The sequence below is a fragment of the Anopheles ziemanni genome, chromosome 2 (assembly GCF_943734765.1).
Source record: "Anopheles ziemanni chromosome 2, idAnoZiCoDA_A2_x.2, whole genome shotgun sequence".
In the NCBI taxonomy this organism is placed as follows: domain Eukaryota; kingdom Metazoa; phylum Arthropoda; class Insecta; order Diptera; family Culicidae; genus Anopheles; species Anopheles ziemanni.
Genome location: NC_080705.1, coordinates 38113758 through 38138395, shown reverse-complemented (window position 1 = coordinate 38138395; position 24638 = coordinate 38113758). Strand labels below are relative to the sequence as shown.

The window sequence follows — 24638 nt, the reverse complement described above, 5'->3', positions numbered from 1 at the left end:
ATGAAGTAAAACATTTGAAAATAATATGTTGGAATGGATGTTTTCAATATTTAGATACGTACAACAACATTTACAGCTCAAATGGTCATTACCATCATTTAATATATTATTAAATGTTCATTTATTTTTTATTTTAATTATTAAATTTTTATCCTCAAATTTAACCACACAGGGTAAAGTTTATGAATAATGCGTCATTTAAATTATAAAGAGCCTCATTTAAGATTTTTGTGTGAAGTGAAAAGTTTTGTGAAGGACTGAGTAGATAAACTTAGTACAAACACGTAGAAAAATGTGACTTGTGACTAGTGAAAAGCACGAAGAAAAATGTGACTTTAACGTTCGAGCGAGGGGAATTTTGTGAAAAGTAATCTTGTTTTAAACTACTTAGAAATGAACCCATAAGTACAGTCCACCATGGTGTACACACTGGCGATTCTCTTGCCTTGAAGTTACGATATAATGGAGCTTTTTGGAAAGCTTTTTATCTTATGCCTAGTTTTTCATCTGCTGTTGGAATTGGGCCAGGTAAATGATACCGTTAACGGTACTATTATCAAATATTTAAGTCTGTTTGTTGATATTTCGTTGCCTGCAGGTTGCTGCTGATGGTCCATTGAGTGGTGAGTTGTTGAGAAGATATTCGTGTGTGAGCTTACCGTTTAAGGTGGCATACACTTTTACTCTGCTCCCTGCAGGGCTTGCAGTTATTCCGGTTCGTCACGAGCAGCACCTAAAGCTACATATCTGGTGGAATTCGTCGTTGCCAGCAGACGCTGGCTACTCCGTATCCGTGGATCATATCGATTCCGAAGAGTGCACCCTCAAAGAGAGCCCATTTCAAAATCAACAGCACATAAAATGTGCACCCATCGTTACCGATACGGTAAGTACAGAACACATGATACCATTGAGGAGTACTAAGGAACTATCTAAGTTTTTTTTATGTGATGTTCGACATGCTACAACTAGTCCATTTGTAATCCTACGTGAAAGAGCAAAGGGTATTTTACATTAAATACCTGGTTTTAAGAAATTTATGTTTTCAACTAAGTTGGATCCTGCATAATTCGTTTGGGAAGTCCAGGGTGGAGCATATAAACTTTGACGATTTGAAACCACCTCGACTTCGTGGGTTCGAATCCCAACCGAGACCGGACCCTCCCCTGTACGAGAGGACTGACTATCCACGTACACATAGGCTAGAAAGTCTCGTGAGCCCTTATCGGGGCAGCCATGACCAACAAGGTCGTTACGCCAAGAAGAAGTATATTAGTTCTTTTTTTTCGTGTAGTACAACCTACGAAGTTGTAGTTTATGTCATTTCAAGAATGATATTGGGCAAATAACGTCCGTTATAAAAAAATACGGTTTGACTCACTTTGACATTTGAATGCACTAATTTTTGCACAACATTTTTTTGTTTTTTAAGAAGAGTAAATCTTCATAGACATCCGGTCCTCGCCTGTCATGAATCCACGGATTGTGCTGGATATTTACCGGCTAAAACCCCTCTACGTCTTTTGGTCCCTGAATCCTCGATCTGGTCCGGATGGATAATGCTGAAAACGGGGAGATTAACCTTAGTGTTACAGCTTCCTCCACCGGAAGCTTCCCATTAAGCACATTTTACGCTCTATTACTTTATTTACTCACAAAACATTCACCTTTACTAGTTACCAGGTTCTGAAAATCATTACGTGAACTATGAAAGCTGTGCTCTTGATAGTATAATCGACTCGTCAACTTCCTCGAAATCCAAATTAAGATGCAAGGCTATTTTAACGCAGATTAGGTAGACGAACATGATTGCGCTCATCCCGTTATGGTGCAGGAAGACGAAAGCAATCTTTCACTACAACCTCATAGACATCTCGAGCAGTTGTGCTGAATGTAGTAGAATAGTTGAATGTGAGATAATAGTTGTTTTCTATTAACTTTTTTGATAACTAATAATAATTCCAATAATTCTGATAAAACTATTCTAAACAATTGTCCGTATCGTTAGTCAGGCAATGCCAGGCTCGCATACAGTATCTTATAGTGTAAGCCTTACCAATGTTTAACCATTATTGCAGTTGCTGTTGTGGTTGAACCAAACCACATTTAATGTTATTTAATTTTTTAATTTTAATTTTTCAGTTGACCACCGATGTGCTCATACCTTCCGATACAGACGGTGTATTAAAACATACATGTCCAATCCAGCAGCTGTGCACTTACTCCATCAAAGTTGAAGCATTAAATATCCCCAGTCGAATTTTTGAAACTATTTCCATCCCGGATTGTGTAGAGGACTTGTGCTCTTGCCATTACGTTCAACATTTACCGTCGCTCCTAGATACAACGGCAGTTCTTAACGCAAGCAGTAATCAGCTTATCGTTAGTTGGAAGGTTGGACCGTTCAACACCTCCGAGCTACCCGAAAATGTGACGCCAAAGTTAATTTTCATCCGGTAGGTTATAAATTACCGTTCCATAACGTGATCTCTGTGATAGCACGAAACCCTTATCCATTGGTTTCGCTTTTTCCAGCGTTCGGCGTGGCACAAACAACGAACTAGGATGGGGCGGTCAACACTCCAGCATGAAGGAACTGGCGCTTCCGTTCGAATCCAGTTCGCACGCGTTCGATTTGAGTCATTTCGCCGGAAACAAGTTCATTTTCTTTGTGCAGCTCAAAGTAATTGATACGCGAAACTGCGAGCGCGACTTCGCTCCCATACGAGGTAAGTGAAGAAAAACCACCGATACACGGTACATTGTTACAGGACCAAACACAAACGATCGCCCGTTTTACTCGTTACGTATTTCATGACATATCATCCTGCGGCTAACAACCACGCGCGTGCAGTCACCCTACCGGACTACGAGGTATGTAACATATCATAACAACATGTTTATTGACCGATGTAGAGAGATACTTATGCTATTTTATGTTTACCTCCGCAGCCTAAGGTTCCCAATCAATCGAAAGGTAAGCACATGCTGTTGTGGTCCCTTGTTTTGCTATAAAACCCCAATTTTTAAAAGTTTTAATTAATGTTATAGACAATTTCCTAATGAATTTGAATATTCATTTAGCCTATAATTTCTTAAAAACAATGTACCTCGACTGAGGAACTACTCATAAGAAACTACTCAAGCGCACTAAGTTCATTTTAATGTAAAATTAGAACAATTTAGTATTTAAACATATCAGACGACCAACGACACGCCCGTACGACAGTTGACCGAAAATTTGGCCATTGCCAACAAAACTATGACTTGTTGACATTTTATTTCAGTTCTTTAATGGCCTTCCTGCAAGGTTTGGACTTCACTGTTGAATAGATTCATCGTTTAAGGGTTATGCTCACCTCGTTATAAATATTCGTTTGGTGCTTGAAAGGAAAGAACAAAAATTTACCACTTTTTTACTTCCATGCGAAGTACCCATTTTGTTTTATTTATAAAAAAAAACGGTGCACAGCATTCCACACTTTCTTGTGCTTGAAACTATCTAAACATCCATGTTAAAACATTTGAGCCAATCTTTATCCATCTTTGCTAGTTAAGTTTACGGCAAGTTTGCTAGTGCTATGAAAGTATGCAAAGGCAAATAATGGATTGGAAAGGTTAATTACTTTTGATAAACTCTAAAAAATATTATACTCCAGTCTAATAATAGCGGTTGCCTCAATACCTTGCAAACTCTACCATATTTAAGTAGCCTTATAGAATCGGACTGCTGTTTTTTTAAACACCAAAAAGGAGTGTGAATAAATACATGTTTACTCAAACTATAACATATTATTTTTATTTTTATTTATCAAAAAAGTTGCATGTATTTATTCACGCCTCTCCTCAAAATACGTTACGTTAATATTTACAAACAAGAATGTGTAAAGCTTGTGCAAAAAGAAAAAAAAACTAAAAATCTCTACCTATCATAAAATGTTTGGTTGTTCTTAGGAAAGAACGATGGAACACTCATAACAAAACAACACACTGTGAGAACAACCAGCATTCTGCTGCAAACAGAATTGGCTAGTTGAATGTACGAAAGGTGATGTGTGTAATTTAATCAATTGTCCGAAAATCCGGACATGAATGCCAACAAACCACCATAAAATATAAAATTACATTTCTTTCACACATTATTGTTTGACCGCATATGATCTGGACGCCCCTTAATATTGTTATTAGTTACATTAATAATGATTTTGTTAAATCACATTATGCAATTATGTTATTGTGGTATGCTAATTAATTAACCTCACTCCACAAATTAAAAGCAATTGATTGGAAAACGCTTAAATAAAGCAATTTATTTCATTACTAGGAAACTGTACCGCCGATGCATCCTGCGACTGTGAGTACATGAATGATTATCCAGAATTTCTCTTCTTGTCGCATTATGAGGAAAATGTTGTCACGATCTCATGGCGCCCATTGTTAAATGAATCTTGGCATCGGATATCATCGGCCCACCGTATTGAGCTACAAATGGCGTAAGTAACGCGGTCATCATTTCGGTTCATCATCATCAAACACCACGCAACAATGCTGTGTAATTCGTTTTATCACTTGCAGAATTTATTCGGAAAAAACGGCTGCCCTACTATGCACCGCCACGACCAATCCCATGACAACCAGTAGTTACACATTTCGTTTGGACGATTCTACACCACACCCGAGTTCTGGAATATTGCTAACGACCACATTTGCTGACAGCAATCAATGTACGAGCCGGACGTACAAGTACAAGCGTAGGTTTCACACTACAATCAATCAAAAAACTATCATGCACATTCACCAAATTTATGTTTATTTACAGTGCACCATCATTCCTCAAAATCTTTCCTAGTAAGTGGCCAGAATGAATTTCTTCCATGTTACGGTTAAGCCCGGTATATTATAGCTATTTTTTATAACAGCAGCATTAACTTTTTTTTTATTTCGTGAAAATACATTGAGCATTTGATTATTTCGTGCAAGAGATAAGATGTCAAATGCTTTGAAGCTAATTTTATTTGATTAGTTAAAAAAATGCGTGTTGAAAAGATTTCATGGAAATCAATAGTTCCGTATATCTGTTCATGAATACCACAGGTGTTACACAAAAAATATGGTTATCACGCTAATGTTAGAATGTTGGTCTTTTTATTGTTTGATCTAGTTCTCCTTAGTCTTCAGTGTAATGATAATAGTACTTGTGGCCGGAATTGCTAGCAGTTTGTTCATTTACTACAAGCGGCGCACGAAAATACGCTGGAAAGCCAACAATTGGAGAGAAGTCTACGTCAGATCCAGGTACTGTTGCGATCAATATCGTACTATATTTAATGTATGCTGCATACCATGCTTTTTGGTACTGAACTGATCTTCTCCCCCAGCGTAACCGACCAACAACAAATGCAACAAATGGAAGAGAATAGGCTGTACATCGATATGGATATTCTGGTGAGTCTTTCACACGCGCGAAAGAACGCTCGACAGTGTGCGCAACGATAATTTTCTCTACATTCTCTCGCAGAACGCACGAGCAAGAGGCGATGCAGACTATCTGGAAGTCCCTCATTCGTGTCTCCGAATCGGCCGGGAGATTGGTAAAGGGGCTTTTGGACGAGTTTTCATGGCAAGTGCGGTTAAGCTACCGGGATCCCATGGACCAAAAATTGTTGCGATCAAGCAGCTCAAAAGTAAGTAAAAAGATATGTTAAATTAACAGGTTATTCAATGCCATCAAGTATTTAATGTATCGTGTAAAATAACTCTTTCTATGTACTGCACTTCTACTCCTCGTTGGCAATGTTCCTCTTTACGATAATGTAAACTGAGCCATATTGTGGATTAAGTTTGAATATATGACTTCAAAGTGTCAGTTTAACTACAATAAATATATGCTACGAACACATATGTTTCTACTCTAAATTGGCCTGAAAATTCTGAAAAATCCTTTTGAATCTCCACCTTAAAATATAAAAACCAATTTGAACAAACTTGAGCAATTTTTATGTTACACTCATTATGTAGCGCGAATCAATAACATAACAACAATAGGAAGAAATTATGCTAGAGATGTGCAAAATGGTAGTAAAAACGATTGCAAGGCATGAACAAAATGTCATAGAACCTCATAACAATAACATTAAATATCAAAAACATGTGAAAATAGTTAGAGAACTAGAACAAACCACGAATGAAACCTGTAAAGCAGATGTCCAGCTCTACGATTGGCTGGCGATATTATGCATTTTGTAGAAAGATAGACAAAGGAGATGTGATAAGCGAAATTCATTGTTATCAATTCTAAGTACTCTAGAATTGACCGCAAATCCAGATAGTAGTACTTTTTTCAAGTGTCCCACTTACCGATTGGTACAGTGTATACCAATAAAAAATCAAAAAGTTTTATTTCATTGAAAAATGAAAATGTTGAAAATTTCGTTTTTTTTACTGATGCACAAATTTACGTAACGGAACATTCAACAACCAAGTTTGGCATACAAAGAACATAGAAACAAATCGCTGCAAATACACAGTAACAAGTTCACTTGCATGTTCAAATTAGTATGCATCTTGTAGGGATCATTTGAGAGGAATATTGAAGATATAAGCGACGAATTCGTAAAAAAAATTAATTCGTCAAAAATTGTAGTTTTAAATCAAATCCTAAAGTGATGTTGTATAATCTTTCCATAAACAATATGATCTTTTCATCTTTACGCGATATAAATAAATTCCTTACCTAGTTTTTATTGACAATGGTTTAATTATACGCCAAATGGGAGGATCATTTGAGGAATCCGAGCGACGATTTCAGATATACTAACCATTGCAGTGAGTACCGGACTCGCATTTAATATGGTGAAAAAAGAACTGACATAAAGGGAAAAGTCTAGAAAGCCTCGAGGCAAACAAGACCAAAGACGACGTGGCTGTTCATAGGGTCAGCCAACTAAGAAGCTGCTTGGGGCCTCGAGCTATCGTAGGTTCCGTACTTTTTCCCAAACAGTTGCTTGTTTTTGTTTATATAAAACATACTATTTATTTTAAATAGCAAACGTAGTTACAGAAGGGCCTTACAATTTAGTATCACAAGAGCAGTGATACATTTAGGACAGCTAAATCAATTGCTAATATCATTGTTTCCAATGGCATGTATGATGTAATTTGCATATAGACGAAGAATTGTTTCTGGCGGCGATAACGCAAGTGCAGGAGGCGATCTTGTGTTCCAGAGTGTCCCATTCACCACAAAACATACAACATGATGAAGTCGTACGTCCTATCCGCATCAGCAGCATGCCATAAGGAACTTTGCCATTCGCAACGAGGTATATTGTCGAGCGCTGCTTCGATGACAGTTGTGTGTAGTGGTTGTTTTTCCTCCACATTTTCCAGTTGAGATTCGTTAATTATTCCTGTATTTTTGCGGTGGGTAACCATTCCTATAGCGTCATACGAAACGATTTAGTGGACGGGTATTGCTTGAACGTGGCAGGAACGTCGGCGAGTTGTTGAACATATCAAATGCGTAACTCTTTCTCGTGTTTTTGTTGGGGTTAAAATGACAATATTGATGCACTAACGTATATCAATTCAAAGAATTCAATCAATTAATCAATTGAATTTAAAGGGGATCAATTTAAAGAATTATTTTAAACAGTATAATGAACATGAAAAATTAGTGTTCGGCACATTTCAAAACATGGAAATAATGCTTAAAGTTGTTTTCACTTTTTTTACATAAAAATATTTTTTCAGTTTTTAAACGATTGAAAAATTGTTTGATACCAAGATTAATAAAATTGTATTTTTTTGACAAAAAATGATCATGGATCAGAAAAGGATCTCTTTGGTAGTTATTGATAATTTGCATGAAATTAGTCAAATAAAAACCATTTGAATAAAATAACATTCTGATAAATTGTAGGTATTATTCTTGAGTGATTTTTTTTAATTTAAAAAAAAAAGTGTGGTAAATGCAGCGTGTGTTTTAATGGCTTGCAATTATACCTGCTTTGGGCACCTAGAACGCTTAATCTGCCTCTGGCTACAAAAGCAGTGAAGAAAAATGAAAAACAGGCTGCGATTTGAACAAAAATTATATTTATCGATTGTTTGTATGAAGTTAGAATGCGTGTTAAGCAGTTTCGTTGCCCCCATACTTGTATGTCCTTCCAATACTTAGACTTTTTCTAGCATGTCAAGCTTGTAATCATTTGAATGTCTTTGCACAGAATGTCCCTCCAGTGATGAATTCGACGAGTTTCTTGACGAAATTGCAATGATGAAAAAAGTAGGCAAACATCCCAACATCGTTACGCTGCTCGGTTGCTGCACCATCAAGGAACCACTTACGATGATTATGGAGTACATTGGATGTGGTGATTTGGTAAATTTTGCTAACAGAATGCAATCTTAATGCATCCACACTGCCTGCTGACTGTATACCAATCTGTTTCAGCTTGAGTACTTGCGTAAAATTCGAGCCAAACATCTCGCCAAAGTGCACCAGCTGGAAAACGTCAACATGTCACAAAACATAGCCCCGAATAATCTCTTCGGTCCCATGGTTAAGTATTTGGACCTTGTGCATACATCGTAAGTTTCGAAAAGCCGGATCCGGATTGTGTACCATTGTGGTTTTTCGCTCAAACATCTTTCCATGTTTGTTGCAGGAGCTCTAACTCGGATGCGTCCTACATTACTCAAACGGACACAACAACCCGGCCTTCGGTTACTGAAAGTAAGTTGAGTTAATTAAAAAAATATGGACGAAAGAGTCTTGAGAAGCTACCATAAACGTTAAATATGATAATATAATGTGGCTGCTTATTTAATTAATTTTAATTTGAGTAAAAAAATTTCAATAATGGTTATTTAACGCATGCCGGAATCCTACTTACCAGTGAATGAAATCGAAAATTCTCGACTAAGAAAATGTATCCCACGGTTAGTTAAAATTTTACCGAAAAACGGCACACAAACTCGAACATTTCAACTGATTAAATTCAAATTAAATGAATGTGATTGACTGGAACAACCATTTCTGGATTCCTGCTTTATTATACTACACAAAACAACTCAATGTTACATTACTTTTGATAAAAGGCCCAGAGATGGCTATGGCTGTTACTGTTGATTTTCTTTCGTTTTACTACGATTTTCTGGCTTGATTCTATCTATGGTCCTTTCGTCCTATCTTCAACATATTGCTCGTTGACCATTGGCCTCATTCCTATTAGGCAATTTGCAATTGACTAACTCTATTAGGAAATTATTCCTTGTGAATGCAACAAACATTTGTAATGCAAACAGATTTGTGTTTTGTTTGAATACGGTTCGATATTCAAGTTGATAGCTTTAAAAGCGTTAAATAAAAGAATCGCAACATACATAAAGCCAATAACGGAATTAAGCCGTTTAGGGATTTGAACTTTGGGATTTTGGACAAGCTTTTCATCTAAGGAATATTAAAACTCACCTAAGGGTAGAGCTGGAAAAGTTTAACTCACAAGTGGAAATCAATTGCAGCTACTTACACCGTATTGAGCGGTGCACTGGGCGAAGAGGATAACACCTCCGCGCTGGGAAGAAGTTCCCTTGAGTACGTGCTTGATCACAAGGAGTTGCATAACTTCGCGAAACAGATTGCTTGCGGGATGGAGCATTTGGAGGAACTTCAGATTACCCATCGGTAAGCGGCTAGCGTCTTGTTCACGCTCGTCCTCGTTTGGTGCCATTGTCTTTTCAAACTATATCAACTTTCCACTAAACTCCACCAGGGATCTGGCCGCTCGCAACATTCTCATCGACGAGCGCAAAACGTTGAAGATATCGGATTTCGGATTATCCCGCACCGGCATCTACGTCAACACGCGGAACAAAAAGGTACGCACGGTCGCTTTGATCTGATAGCAAAATCATACCGCCCGCCCCAAAGGGCCGCCATCTGGCGCGTAATCGTCCGTAACCGTTGTTGACACCCGTGATTTTCACTTTCATCAATATTCTTATCACGCACCGTTTCCGATTTGCTCCGGGTTGACACCCTTCGCCATCCCAGGTCCCACTGCGCTGGCTGTCGATTGAGGCGATGCGTGACAATCTGTACTCCAACAAGAGTGACGTTTGGGCATTCGGCATAGTGCTGTGGGAAATAGGAACGCTTGGTAAGTGCAGTAATCATGCATATTGTGAACTCCTTTGTGTACGTCAATTCCCATTTTAGCAAACATCATTTTGAATTAATTCACACATGCATCATTATGACTCAATTGCGTGGTTTTCCTTAAAGCAGGACTCCGCGTATCATGTTCGTTATGAAACAAACTGTAGGAAAATTCCTGTGATTTCTGCTTCCAGCATTAGTTACAGGTACGGTACGGAAAAGTGCCCACCTCGAAATGTTCCTTATGAGATTCACTTATAAGCTAGCGAAAACAATCATTAAAATATGAGAAAAATTAATAATTGAGAGAAAAATAATAAAAACATGTATCTTAAAAAACAGTGACAAGATAAAGTCCCCACTTTGAAATATCGAGTTTTGCATAAACTTTTCCATTGCAAGCTAACCAATTCATTGTTTTTTTTTTTTTAATATTTTACAGGTTTGTTAGCACCCTTTATGACAAATGTGACATACATACATGTATGATCACGTGTTTAATTCATGGTTTTAAATATACAATTTGTTAATATTAGTTAATACTCACTTTATCTTCTCCCTGTTTTTTAAGATTCATATTTTTTTTATTATTTTCTCAAAATTTAAATGTGTTTGGTCTCGCTAACTCATAAGTGAATCCATTAAGGAATATGTAAAAGCGAAAATCAAAACAAAATTTCGAGGTGAGCACTTTTCCGTGCCGGTCATTGTACATATGGTACATTGAATAGGTGCAACCACATTTTCCATCGAACACATTACTAATTTTGTTTTACGTCGAACGCAAATTGTGCTAATTTATTCAATAGATTGGCTTTTAAGTGTACTCATGTGAGCAGTATCGATTTAAATTGATTTATACCTAAGGCTCACACCAGAAACCTGATTTATGATTCTATCGTTTTGATAATCTTTCCGTTAGTTTTGAAAAGCCTTTAAGTCTAAGAGCCGATTCTTGTCACCCGTCGCTGTGTGTATAACCTATAATCAATTAAAATTTTCCTTTTATCGTTTTTTAAATTTTAAATTTAAGTATAGTTCGTTGGCAGAATGTTTTTCAAATATAATGCGCCAAGTAGTAGTTCCTATCAAATGGAGGGATTTATTTTTTAATTCGAAATCATTTTTCTATCTCTTAAAAACAAAATTAGTATCTCTTTAAAACAAACCCATTACTAATACGCACTAGGGCTCGAAGGGTAATGTTTGGTAAACTCTTAAAGACAGGCATTACCACAGACGGTCGAAATCTAAATTTGCGTTCGACAAGAGGAGCGCTTCTTTTCTGTTTCGTCCGTTACTTTCTTCGTTCGTTTTGAGAGTTGTTAATTATTTTTCCTCCCGAAGGTGGCTACCCGTACCCCTCCGTGAGCAATCACGAGCTTTTCGCCTACCTGCAGGGTGGAAAGCGGCTGGAGCGACCGGAAAATTGCACCCCCGACGTGTACGAGCTGATGCTGCAGTGCTGGCGCGAGGACCCGAACGAGCGGCCTTCGTTTATGCAAATTTCCAAACAGCTGGAACCACACAAGAAAATCTACATCGACTTCAACGAGATCGAGCCCACATACGTGTTTCCGCCGACAAGCGATCAGCTTCGATTGGCTATTGCCAATAATAAGTAAACCACTAAGAGGTGGTGGCCCACTGTTGTCCTTTCACTGTACATGTGTTTTGATGGTGCTGGGCGGGTTAGCAAAACTCATCCCCGAAGGAAACTCCTGCAGCGAGAGTGAACAGCTAAATACTGCTTTCCTTTCCAACGCTACCGGAAGCAAGGGTTTTCTTTGATTTTTTAACCATGAAGGAATTTTAATTTTGATCATTTGAGCTAAGAACAAAAATGTCAGGTAGAGCATGTGGGCTCTAACAATACGACAACGTCCGTCATACCTTAATGAATAAATAATATAAAAAATAAATTTGAGCTCACCATATGTTGGCGGCTAGAGAGGTATGTCATAAATGAGGCGGCTTCGGACTCACGAGTTGTGCCAAAATGATTAAATTAGAGATGTACGGTATTTGTAAGGCAGTATGCGTAAACATCCTAAATTGGCCAAAAACACCCTGCTTCCTGTAGCATTGCAAAGGAAAGGAGTATATTGTTCTCTCCATGAAGGAGTTTTCCCGGATTTTGCCGAAGCTAATCCGCACAAGTAGTATGCGCGTTCGTCGGGCCCTCTATAATGTTTACTGTTAATTTTTACGTATGATTACGGTACAGAAAATGCCAATTTTGCGTAGATGAAAAGAAAAGCAACACCCATCAGAGCTCGGTACTGCAGGTTGGCCTAGTGTTAAGACAAATATTGCTGGATGTTTCCACAATCCGAGCTTAAATGTTACAGAATTTTAAGAAAATGTTGTTACCGCCATATAAATAGAGCACAACTGTAAGCATTCCACAATAAGTAAGGGTGGTTTTACCCTTACCATTAGAAGAAACATTCACACTAACATGTAACACTAATAGCTCCCAATCACCAGCCTTAAACCATCCAACACGATTCGTACATTGTCTATTTGATGTTGATTCATGTTTTTCGGACAGTGGAAACCTGACGCCCTGAACATAAAAAGAATAAGTGTGAAACTTGACTGTGATAAACTAAGGAATGGCACAATTTTATTATATTTTCAATCGAGTTCAATAATTGAAAATAAAAACAGCGTATCCGGTGGTAGAAAATTAATTTCTTGTTTTAATGAGTCTTTTTGGATAAAAAAAAGTTTTCAAAACATTTGAGGGTATTATGATTGGGAGCGCGGAAACGATAAACTTCTCGACGCTGGCCCATACAAAAGGTAAACAACACTTTGAAAAAAGCTAAAAAATGGCTGGGCGTCTCGACGATCCAAAACGACGCCACCTGCGTATCGAGACGATGCGCGGATACGAAACGACGCGCGTCGTTATCATCGAGCAGTTTCAAGCACCTCCTGGTCGATGGATCTCTATAGACCGTATGTGTCCGAAGCATATGTGGGTTCTATGGATCTTGGTATTTACCAAGAACATGATAATTCAGGATGCACTTTTCATATCAACGTTGTGTTTAGACAAGTCACTTTGATTTATTTACCCGGTTGACGACAAATGTCAGTTCACCCTGATTTTGGGTCCCCGCATCCAAAAATCTGTACTTCTCCCCCCCTTAACTCTATGATTAGAAATGAGAATGTGTGCGTTGGTCGTTTTCTTAGGGAGAGAAAAGGTACGAATGCGTCCTATGTATATTCTATCCTTTGCAACCATGCAACACCAAACTATCGCCAAATGCTTACTGTGTCGTTATACGCGTACACGTACTTACGTACGAATAGTATTTGAGATATGTGAGTGTGTTTCTTGCTGGAGCGACTACAGCATCATGTATTTGCGCATTCTGGTCATAGCAATCTCAGAGTGCAGACGCAAGTGCATTGTGCATCAAGTGTTATGATCGTGCCATTAATACTGCTGAGGTAAGAACAAACTATTAAACGTATGATAATGATGGAAATCTAGGTACTTCAAATCAGTAACATTCTAACTTTTTTTTACTTTTAGGAATGTCGAAGCAAAGCTAAAGAATGCGTCGAATGGTGCATTAGCTGGATCGCATATGCAGTTAAGAATTGGATCTTTCTGGGACGGCAAGTCCACTGCAGAGGCCGGAACTCTACACTGGTAAGTCAGAAAACAGTGTGATCGCAAATATCGGAATAATAAACATCCGATGACTTAATTCTCAAAAAACAAATGTTTTGATTTCACCGCAGCATTCTGCGGGTAGAAGAAAATATCACATTCGTAGAATATACCATACACACACACACCTACACGCGAGCTAATCTCACCCACACCACCAAGCAAACCAATGCAAATGTGTGCGGCAATACATGGGCGATCCGTCAAATTTTGACTTGCTGGGAGGTTGCTGGGACTCTTGCTGGAAGTACATGACACCAGCAGAAAATTTGAATTTCTGTCAACCGGGTAGCCATTTAGCCATAGTATAAAACACACCAATAACTCGATCGTTTTGAAAATTGATTAAAAATCAAAGTGCTCGAAACTTGTTAAAAACTATCTATATCTATAAAATTCTTGTGTCACGGTGTTAGTGTTCAAACTCCTCCTAAACGACTGAACCATTTAAACTCAAACTTTGCACACACGTTCCTTAGGTATGAGAATAGGTTTTTAACTATGTCTCATATCTGAAAATTTTATACTTTTTTAATTAATTACAATTTTCTATCGTCATACATTGGTTTGTTTGTTTTGTTTACATTCAGCAATGACACATAAAGTGAACTACAACAAGTATAAACGGACACAGCAACATGCCTTTTGACATACTGTGGTGGTGAGTTTAATACAAAAGTGGTGAATTTAATTCAAACAAGTCGTTTCATATAAGTGACGATAGTAAAATCTTTGTTAATTTTTGGTAATAATAACTAATGTTGTTAATTGGTGGTAGTAGAATATGTGTTCAAATTATTGTTGCTTAGAGCAGTGAGAAAACCTTCTCATTTACCAGTGTTGTGAAAACGAATTTCAGTATAGTTACTACAGCGAGGCTATGAACTCGCGAATAGGGACGAGCATGCTTATTCGTCACGTTTACATGCAATCCAACGTGGCGTAAGTTTTACTGTTACCAGGACAAAATGCGGCGCATAGTCATGATACAACAAAACGTGTGTTCAAACAATAATGTCGCTGAATTTAGTCCGACAAGCTATGATTAGTATCGAGGATCTTTGCATGGTAATTAAAAATTTACCGCTAAGTTATTATTATGTTTTAGGTTCGCCGAATCGAAGTGCATCTAATTTGATGGACACTGAAATAAGTCGTGAACTGCAGCATAATATTGCAGTCATGTTGGATATCGTTTCTCACAACGTATCAATGTTGACTGATGAACAAGCATATGTTTACGAACGCATTATCATGGCAGTATCAACGGGACAAAGTGGTATCTTTTTTTGGATGCCCCAGTCCGAACTGGCAAAACATTTCTCATATCGCTCTTGCTTTCCAAAATACGAGCAAACAATGACATTGCAATACCAGTTGCTTTATCTGGAATTGTAGTTGAAAATGGAGGTAGAACGACCGATTCATCATTTAGGCTACTTCTAAACATCAATAGGAACCCAAAAGCCGTATGAAACATCAAAAATCAATCACTCATGGCCTAGGTCATGGAACAGTGAAAAATAATTTTCTGGGAAGAATGCACCATGGCAAAGAAGCATTCTCTTGAGGCGCTGTACAGAACACTCAAAGACGTGAAGTGTAATAAAGATTGTTCCAGTAATACAGTAGGTCCCTGCAGTACGCTATACTCGATATACGCGAATTAGCAATACGCGATTTTTTACAACTGACAGCTCATAGGGTTGCTCGACTTCTGATTAGTCAATTTTACTTTGTTTTGGTAGAATGAAGTTTTTAATATGCACTGGAATAGAAAAAATGGAACATTTATTAGTGATTTGGAAGATAAGTTAAATAAGCGGTTCCCTCTCAGTGTCAACTCTTCAATATGAAGTATAAACGATATGGCAGAGGAATCCGCAATACGCGAAAATTCGATATACGCTATTGCGTTTGGTCCCAAACATTCGCGTACTGCGGGGACCAACTGTACTGTGTTTCTCCTCTCAGGTGATTTCAGGCAAACTCTTCCCGTAGTGCCACGATTCACCTATGCTGATAAGATCACCTGAACTTGCCTTACTCATCGGTGTTGTGGAGCAATTTTGAAAAACTTTAGCTAAGCATAAACAGGCACGTCCAAATGCTACAGGATCCATCAGCTTCTACTTTTTCCAAACAGTTATTAGACATCGGCAATACACCTTAGCAGATTCTTAAAAAGCTCTAATAGAAACCCAATTTAGAAAACTAATATGTACGTCATACATGGCCCACCAGGCGTGCATAAAACATCGTTCATTCAATGGGTCTGCTTGATTAATAACAAAATAAGGATGATAATCAATCTCACTATAAGCTTATTACGACGTAAAAAGTGTAAATACAATGAAATTAATGTACTTAAGAAATATAATGTGACCGTTAAACCAATTTTTAACAACATCAAACGGGTCAGCTAGTATATTTATATACCTTGAAATACTTGTATAAATACCCAGGTTGCTATTCGAGCAAATATGCGGAAACTTTCGAGCAATAACGCGGAACTGGATCATAATACCCTCAATTGTTATTTAATCTCCGCCGGTAAGAAAATCGACCCATTGGCGCGCTGAGTCTCACAATCTTGACGACGTGGGTTCGAATCCCAACCGAGACCGGGACTTTCTCCGCTGTATGGAGAGGACTGGCTATTATCCACGTCCACAAAGGAAAAACCATCATGACCAAAGAGACGGGGTCGTTACGTCAAAAAGAATATAATACTTCCTAGCTATAACTTTTTTAAATGAAACACACGCTGGCGTGGAAGACCATGCGCCTCCTTCAGAGTACCTAAAAGCTACTCGAATGTGGCGACTCTAATCAAATTTCAAATTTGAACCTTTCGACGTACTGTGAATAAATACACATTTCAACAACAAATGCACTAGAAGTTTGGTTGCATAAAAGCTGACATGTCATACATATCCATAGTTGCAGGTGCAACATGCAATATAGACTTGTTTACTTGAAGCTTAACAAGTGTCACATTTAACTTCGTTTAACGACTGGAACAGTGGAATGGAATTCACAGCAATTCAAGGAATTCAATGATTTGTCAGAAACGTTATAAAATGATAAGTAACTTGTTTAAACAAGAGAAAATGTTTGTTTTTTTCCTTATGAGTGCTTCTTTTTGTTTCCTTATGATTTATTTGACAACAAGGCTTACTGTAGAAAAGTGTCATAAAATTTGAACTTCTACAAAACACGCACTTATTTTTCATGAGGTGGTTACCGGTGTTGGTGGTGGCGTGTTATGTATACGTGTTATTGAAAAAAATATAATACGCCACCTTCAGCTGATTAAGCTTGCTCACGTTCATTTTGTCACCGCCAGGGACACTACGGAAAGTTTTGGTAAGAGTCTGCCAAATAGACAGCGACGCTGGACGTGACGGTGGTTGCACATCGCTTAAGCGATCTTAATTCTGAGCGAAATGTCAATCGTTTCAATCCCTGGATATATTTTAGTTGCCTTTGCCGTTGCTGGCCATCGTTCCACGTTGCAGGGCTAAGATCATTCGATATCTTGAACAGTAACTGTATCAATGGATTTTCGGAGCAAATATTTCCAGTTGAAGCAGGTGCAAGGATGATGTTTTTTCGTCTTGACAAACAGCATTTAACGTTCAATACCCGCTGTTGGGAGCAGGTTTGTCTACCTCCGAATCCGTCCTAGACGGTCGATTTGTTCAACCTTTAGCGCTTCCGAAAGATGACTTTTCCGCGCTTCTGCCGATTGTTGTTTATGTGTAGGTGTGTATAGCAGTGGGTATGTAAGCATGGGCAATGTAAACAATGGGTGCTGGGAAGCTGAGATGTTAAGAGAATTTAACGCTTTCTTTTTTTAGAATTGTTATGAAGAATAGTATAGTTTTAAAAGATATTTCGGAGATATATTTTGGGTTAGATTAGTTAGGTGTAATAATAATCAGTAAAACATAATTGTATGGAAATTTCAAAATCCTTAAAAATTTAAATAATGTAATATGAGTAGGGCAAAAAAGAATCAAGTAAAGATTGAAATAATAAAGATTAGGATAGAAAAAGGAGTGCTGGTAGCAGATGGAGTTGAAGTCGGAGTAACCAAGAAGGCCAAAGTCTCTATAATCCATAAGCAAACAACGTTAGGTAGAAGAAAAAGGTCGTTAGATAAAACCATCAATTCCAGTTCGGTAGTGCTTCAGAGCGGATCGTTAGCAGTGCGCGGAGTTCCTGAAATAGTTAGGGAAAAGTAAGGTTATCTTAAGGTGGTCGAGCTGGAGCTCAAGTCAGATAAATCCTAGCCGCCGCACCTCTCGTGTTGTTTGAGTAATCAAGCGGATCACGAGGTTCGTACGATCTGACAAACGGAAGGAAATATTGCTTTCGTGACGCCGGATGAACAGCCACAATTTGACTGCGTGCGTTGGTTAGCAGTGCTCTTGGCCGCATGGTGGCAGTCAAAATGTGACGCCTACAGAAAATCAGGACATATGGCCTTAGTAGCCGGTCCTTAACCAATAGAGGTCTATGATTCCAGGTTAGCTTGCGAAGGCCCAGGAAGCTGGATTCAATAGCCGTTCTGTAGTAAATCATCGCCGAAGAAGAACAAGATAAAACCATTATAAAAACCATACATGGGGACTCAACCAAAGATGAAGTCAGTGTGCGCAGAAGTTTTCGTCTAAGTTTACTAGGATTGCGCTGTGTGCGCTGTGATTCGCTCTGTGCGCTGTGGATTGCACTGTGTGTACTGAAGATTACGCATTGTGCGCTGGAATCTACTTAGTGTGAGCTGTAGGATCTCCGCCAATGTGGAATCGATACGGATAATGGAAGAGTACTCACGTTCGGAATTAGTACGCAAAGGAGAAAAGGAACTACAAGGACACTAAAGATCATATCTTCAACATCGTTATAGACGAACAAAGTGAAATTGGCATGGCTGCAAGATATTCTGGAGAAATTAAAAAGATCATTGGCAACTATATTCATCCTAGCGAAAATGTGCAAAGTACAATTTAAATAAGAATAGTGTTAACTGATGGTGATGAGCAGGCAGAATCGCACAAGGTGGCAACTATATTCATCCTAGCGAAAATGTGCAAAGTACAATTTAAATAAGCATAGTGTTAACTGATGATGATGAGCAGGCAGAATCGCACAAGGTGGCAGTCTCGGAAGATAATGGAGCCGATCAGGACAATACGACTACATACATCGCTGAGGAGGAAACTGTGAACGATAGCCAGGATCAGGCGCACGAGACGAATGAGGAACTGAACGCTTCCGAGGAGAACGAGGTCCCCGCTGCTATTTGTGGTGGTGTTAGCAGAAGGATGAGAAAACGACGTTAGCATAAGATGATCAAAACGACCACGGTGAAAGATGTTGCGGGCCAAACGGGATAGCTGGCGCAAGATGGAAAGAAGAGCCGAAGTAGGGTTTCTAGCTCCGAGGCGAAGGAACATGGAGACGCCGACATGGTGCCGATGAGGGCGATGATGAGCATGAGAAAGATGACGAAGATGACGAGGGGGATACCGTGGCCCCCACCGTAAACGGAACCGACGGTGAATCGAGGCAGCGTCCGGCGGTTGTTGCGATTCCAGAACAAAAAGAGATAGCAAAGAAGGAACAATCACACTCATATAAGCTTACGGGTAGGGTTTTTAAAAAATGTATAAGATAAGTATAGGTCTCCCGTGATATAAAAGTGATGAGTGGTAGCAGATGGAGTTGAAGTCGTAGAGTAAAGGAAAGGTTGTTTAAGTGGAAGAACAAAGTTGTTAGAGAAAATCATTTAAAACACAGGAGGAGTTGTTTAGTGCAAAGGAATCCCACACAACCCATACTCTAGGGCAGTGGACGCCAAAGTTCGCTTCAGGGGCCAAATCCGGACCACCAGCTGATTTTAGCCGGCCCATAAGAAATTTTTTTATTTCAAGTGAAGGTTCAATCGATCGATAACACTTCAGCGCCCTCCGAGCCAGAAAATTTTATTAAAACAACAGAAAAGAAAAAAAAACATATTTTATTGTATTCCACGAATGGAAAACTTCGCCCCGAGCAAATGTGGTTAACGATGGAGTAAGGAAATGTAATGACAGGATAGCATTTTAACACTCAACACTGAAAAGAGAGCAATTGGGGAAATAAACCCAAGCGTACACTACTTCGTACTACTGTATACCAAAAAAATGACTATTAAAAGACATTCCTGCTAATATCTGCTCCTTCAATTTTGAGGCTTCAAATAGCATGGACGGGAAAAATTTATGTGAACGTAAATTGGCTAAAATTCAATAAATTTTCTCTCCACCATTTTATTAAATCCAGCTGGGTTACATGCTGGCAGCATGTGCAGAATTTCTTAACATACGGCTTTCAAAAACGAGAAAGTCGACCAGTTCTGAAATTTTGCCATAGGTTAATTGAAACAAATATCGTGCTCAATAACCTAATGCCGTTGCGGGATAATCTTTTCCGCAAAAATATAGTCAAATATGGTACGTAGTGCTCATAGGCCATGGTGGAAATTTACGTTACATCCAAAACTAACAAGGAGCCAGATCAAGAATGCTATTTGCTCCAAGTAAATCACTAGAAAGGCTAATGTGTTGATTGCAAAGACAGAGGAAAAACATCCGGGGAAGTGTTCAGCAACACTACACTAAATATCCCCATGTTAGCCAGCTCTTGATGACAATTGAACGATCCGATGTAGGTTTCCTGAAAAGAATATACGAAATTATAAACACAAGTCAATTAAACCCAACTTTGGCTATAAACTTCTTAATCTTATTCTTTCCGCCAAAATTTACCTAACTTCCCATCGTTCGGGAACATATTGCAACACAAACAGCACACACGAACCGTTTCGGAAGGGCGTTATACCGGCACGATGCTGTAAAATGACACCATGTGTATACCGGGACAAGCGGAATAGATGGATACGCTTAATGCAACGTGAATTTCCGTCGATTTCATCACATAATCTTTATTCACCAGCGCGATAGAAGCAACAAGGCTTCACAATGCATTTTCAATATCGTGCAGACAAGAATAAGACCAAATGAACGAAACCGATCACATTACTTCTCGCGGTCAAGCAACCAGTCACCAGCGGCATCAACCGGTGACCGCCCGTACACAAGAGTTAAGCAGCATCGTTAACCACTTCACTTCACTTCCTTAACCTGCAGGCCCGGTGGCAGGGATTGCTTCAGCTTCTCGGCCTTCTCCTTGTCCTTCACCACCAGCGTGTACAGGTACCGGGAGCAGCGGATCTTGAATTTCGTGTTCGTCTCGTTCTTCTTTATCTTGACGGCACGGGCATCCTTCCTGCGGGCCTTGATGAGGAAGTCTTTCACTTCCTTGATTTCCTGCGGCATTCTGAAAAAATCACCAAGTGTTTCGATTACTTTCGATTCGCGAACCGACCGGCTTTAACTAACGATGGTTTCCACTTACTTAAGACGTGGAATGGGCTGCTAAAATGGAAAATTTAATCCACCTCAGGAACGTGCGTGTTGTTGACGTTTACGACAACCCGAGAAAGAACGAGCCGTCGGCAAACATGGCGACAAGAGCTGTTTCCGATTCGGAACAGTGCTGCACTCTAGCGTGATTTTTTAGAAATATGTGACATTGACGAGGGGACAGTCAATGTGATTGTACTTTCAAACGAACCGTTTTCTAATGAAGCAACAATCGAGTTATATCATGAAATTAGTATTACTATTTTTAGTAAAGTACTGTGTATGCAAAAATTATGAATAATTTTAGGCATGATTTCACATGCCTATTTGCCATCAAAATTCTACAACTCTGCAACTGCAAACTCGAGTAGTTTTTGATAATTTATGTTTGAATAACTTTTGAGTGAATTCCCAAGGAGAACCTTGCTGCACTTTCCTACCAAAGGTGTACATGCCTACCAAAGAGAACCTTGCCAAGTGTATTTTTTGGCAGGCATGTACTCCTCATAACCTACTAATAATTTTTTTTTGGGAGGCACCGCATTGTTTCGAGAGGTACTGTCTGTCAAACCTTTGTTTGTTTACTGTTTACTGTGCAAGTTTGGCCAACTAGCAGGCATTCGACCGTGTTTTTACCAGCGTATTCTTTGTTTCATTAGTTGTTTAATTTTTGTTATAGCCGTTGTTACCGGGTGTAACATAGCATCAGTGGCAATCCAATAGCAACGCTTAGATCGACCGACTCGGGGTGGTTAACCGGGGCCGGGTTAACTCGCGCCAGACAGTACCCAAGGAGAACCTTGCTGCACGTTCCTACCAAAGGTATACATGCCTACCTAAAAGAACCTTGCCAAGTGTATTTTTGGTAGGCATGGACTCCTCATAACCTACCAATATATTTTTTTTTTCGAAAGCACTGCAGTGGAAGGAGGTACTGGCTGTCAAACCTTTGTTTGTTTATTGTTGATTGTTTACTGTGCAAGTCTGGCCAACTAGCAAGCATTCGACCGTGTTTTCACCAGCATATTCGTTGTTTCATTAGTTGTTAGATTTTTCTTATAGCCGTCCCAACGAGAAATTTTGGCGTTTTCGGTTTACAACTAGATTGCATAGAAAATCTGCTGCAAAAGAAGGGGTAAAAGAGTTCTGAAAAGAAGAGCGGGCAGTTCTGAAGAGAATTCTTTTACCCCAAAATAACGCCAAAATTTCTCGTTGGGGATTTCACATGCCTATTTGCCATCAAAATTCTACAACTCTTCAACTGCAAACTCGAGTAGTTTTTGATAATTTATGTTTGAATAGCTTTTGAGTGAATTAATTAATAGAAATAGGTGTTATAAACGCACAGTCACGTTGTCAAAACTGTTCTCTTTTGAGGTGTCCCGCAAGTATAAAGAGAATTGTTTTACCCTTCTTCATTCATTCTGATTCAAGAACCTGAATCTGAATTACGCAACACTAGAGCAATCTGAAATCAATTACATTATCTCTAGATCGACTCGTTACGTGTCTAGATCGAGTCATATTAAATTCAAATAGATTGGGATCAAGTCAAAATCGAATCAAATCGAGTCCCAAACAAATCAAATCTGATACGAATCCCAAACAAATCAAATCTGATTCGAATCCCAATCGAAATAAATCCTTACCGGGCCGCTACACGAACCGAAAACTCCAACCGAGAACTCAAAAACCGTATAAGTTTACGTCAAAATCTTCTCGGTTCGTGTAGCCGCGTTTTGTGGTACCAATTCTGTGAGCCACGCTACACGAGCCGCAAACTCAAAACTTTGCGGCGCGACGAGGTTTTTGTTTTTGATTTTTCAGTTAACTCAAAAATCTTCCTTCAAAGCAAACAAGATCTTATTTCAATTCACACAAAAAGTAAAAGATGGATAATCTGTTGAAGTGTGGCTAACTACCCTATCGCGGGTCATCGAGTTGAGTACCCAAAACTTGCAACAACGCAACAGGCGTATTGTGCGGAGGCAAGAAGATGGCAACCGTTTGCTGGACAATACTGTAGCAGAGCATGCAAATGAAACTATAATTAACTTTCTTCGCATGAAGAAGGAAGATTTTGATGTTCTCAAGTTACATAAAAAGTGGTAGAATAAAATATTTTAATCTTTATCATTAAACTTTTTGAAACTTTTAGATTTTGGAATCAGTTGGTGGGCCGGACTTTGCGAACCCCTGATCTATAGTGAATTTATAATTGATATTCTAGCTATAAAATGACAAAATATTACCGTAACTACAAAAGAAACACGTAAATTTATCACCATATGTTCGTTTATTTTGTTTTTGAGATTTGTTATGTTTACATTTATTTCTTTTTCGTCTTCTTCTTCTGACGCATTTGAGTTTTCGGTTAGCTGCCAAAAACTTCTCGGGTGCAGTTTTCAGCTCACGGAGCTGAAAAGTTTTTGACGTAAACTTCTCGGTTGTTCCCCTCTTCTCGCCGAGAAGTTTTTGAGTTTTCGGGTCGTGTAGCGGGGCTCTTAGATTCCGTCAGATTGGATTCGAATCTTTGGAATCCGTCTAGGGATCGAATCTTCGAATCTTCCAAATCCCGATTCTGTCAACACTAATCGAATCGTTGTCAGTTGCAGATCGGATACAAACGTGGGCGGTTCTTTCTATGTTCCCTGGACTATTGTCCCGTGATTGTGAAGTTTTCGTTTTGCGTAATCGATTACAAAGAGTAATTTAATTAACACTAACGTATGTGAGACAACAGTGTAAAAGATTAGTCGTTACAAGAAAGTGTTTTGTTCGTTAGCGCTTCATCAAAAACAGATTTGAAAGAAGAAAACCTGTCGCCTGTTTGCTCCTGCAGAGTACCCCCCGATAGTGAATATCAGAACGAAACAGTGACGAAGTAAGTGCTTATAAATAGAACTTTGGCCAACTAACGGTACTAAACCGGTGACTAAATTAAGGTGCAACAGAACTACGCGTAAACACGTACGGTAGTTTGTCACCGTATTCATCATATTCACTAAGGTTTTCTCTAAATATTCCCTTGCCCTAAAATGGCCGAACAACCACCGGCTGGGTGATATTTGGACAAGTGGGCAGCAAATTTCTATCGGTTCAGAGCATTTCACCAGTAAAAAAACGGTAGGGCGTATGAGTAAAAGTAAAAACGCTAAATGTTGGGGAACATAAACAAGTTCGTCCTTGCTAGTCGGCGGATCCCGTTCGGTTTCGGTTTTCTGACTGACCTACTTTTCCGTCTCTGCCTATACACTGCATGTGTGTGAGTGTGGACATGCCTTCGCGCACGACAGCGCGTGGCATT

General features: G+C 38.9%; 2 protein-coding genes across 2 annotated transcripts; one reads left to right on the top strand and one right to left on the bottom strand.

Annotated features, from left to right (window-relative positions):
- The first annotated feature begins 462 nt into the window (after positions 1 to 462).
- LOC131293526 (platelet-derived growth factor receptor alpha-like) lies at positions 463 to 11787 on the top strand. The gene is made up of 18 exons (XM_058321602.1): positions 463 to 528; positions 599 to 623; positions 699 to 886; positions 2143 to 2456; positions 2536 to 2729; positions 4325 to 4493; positions 4576 to 4751; positions 4820 to 4848; positions 5162 to 5295; positions 5379 to 5445; positions 5519 to 5684; positions 8229 to 8383; positions 8456 to 8592; positions 8670 to 8737; positions 9526 to 9688; positions 9777 to 9882; positions 10058 to 10163; positions 11510 to 11787. The coding sequence occupies exons 1-18, from the start codon at positions 463 to 465 to the stop codon at positions 11785 to 11787; spliced, it is 2541 nt and encodes an 846-aa protein (XP_058177585.1).
- Positions 11788 to 20830: 9043 nt separating this feature from the next.
- Positions 20831 to 21453, bottom strand: LOC131290998 (large ribosomal subunit protein eL38). The gene is made up of 2 exons (XM_058320193.1): positions 21324 to 21453; positions 20831 to 21245 (listed from the first exon to the last, which is right to left on the bottom strand). The coding sequence occupies exon 2, from the start codon at positions 21242 to 21244 to the stop codon at positions 21032 to 21034; it is 213 nt and encodes a 70-aa protein (XP_058176176.1). The 5' UTR covers position 21245; positions 21324 to 21453; the 3' UTR covers positions 20831 to 21031.
- Positions 21454 to 24638: the final 3185 nt, after the last annotated feature.

Excerpts from the sequence above, each read along its gene's own strand:
- LOC131290998 (XM_058320193.1), bottom strand. The coding sequence starts at position 21,244 with ATGCCGCAGGAAATCAAGGAAGTGAAAGACTTCCTCATCAAGGCCCGC.
- LOC131293526 (XM_058321602.1), top strand. The coding sequence starts at position 463 with ATGGAGCTTTTTGGAAAGCTTTTTATCTTATGCCTAGTTTTTCATCTG. Across the intron at positions 4,494-4,575 it reads CGTATTGAGCTACAAATGGC|AATTTATTCGGAAAAAACGG; the intron begins GTAAGTAACGCG and ends TATCACTTGCAG. Across the intron at positions 9,883-10,057 it reads TCAACACGCGGAACAAAAAG|GTCCCACTGCGCTGGCTGTC; the intron begins GTACGCACGGTC and ends TCGCCATCCCAG.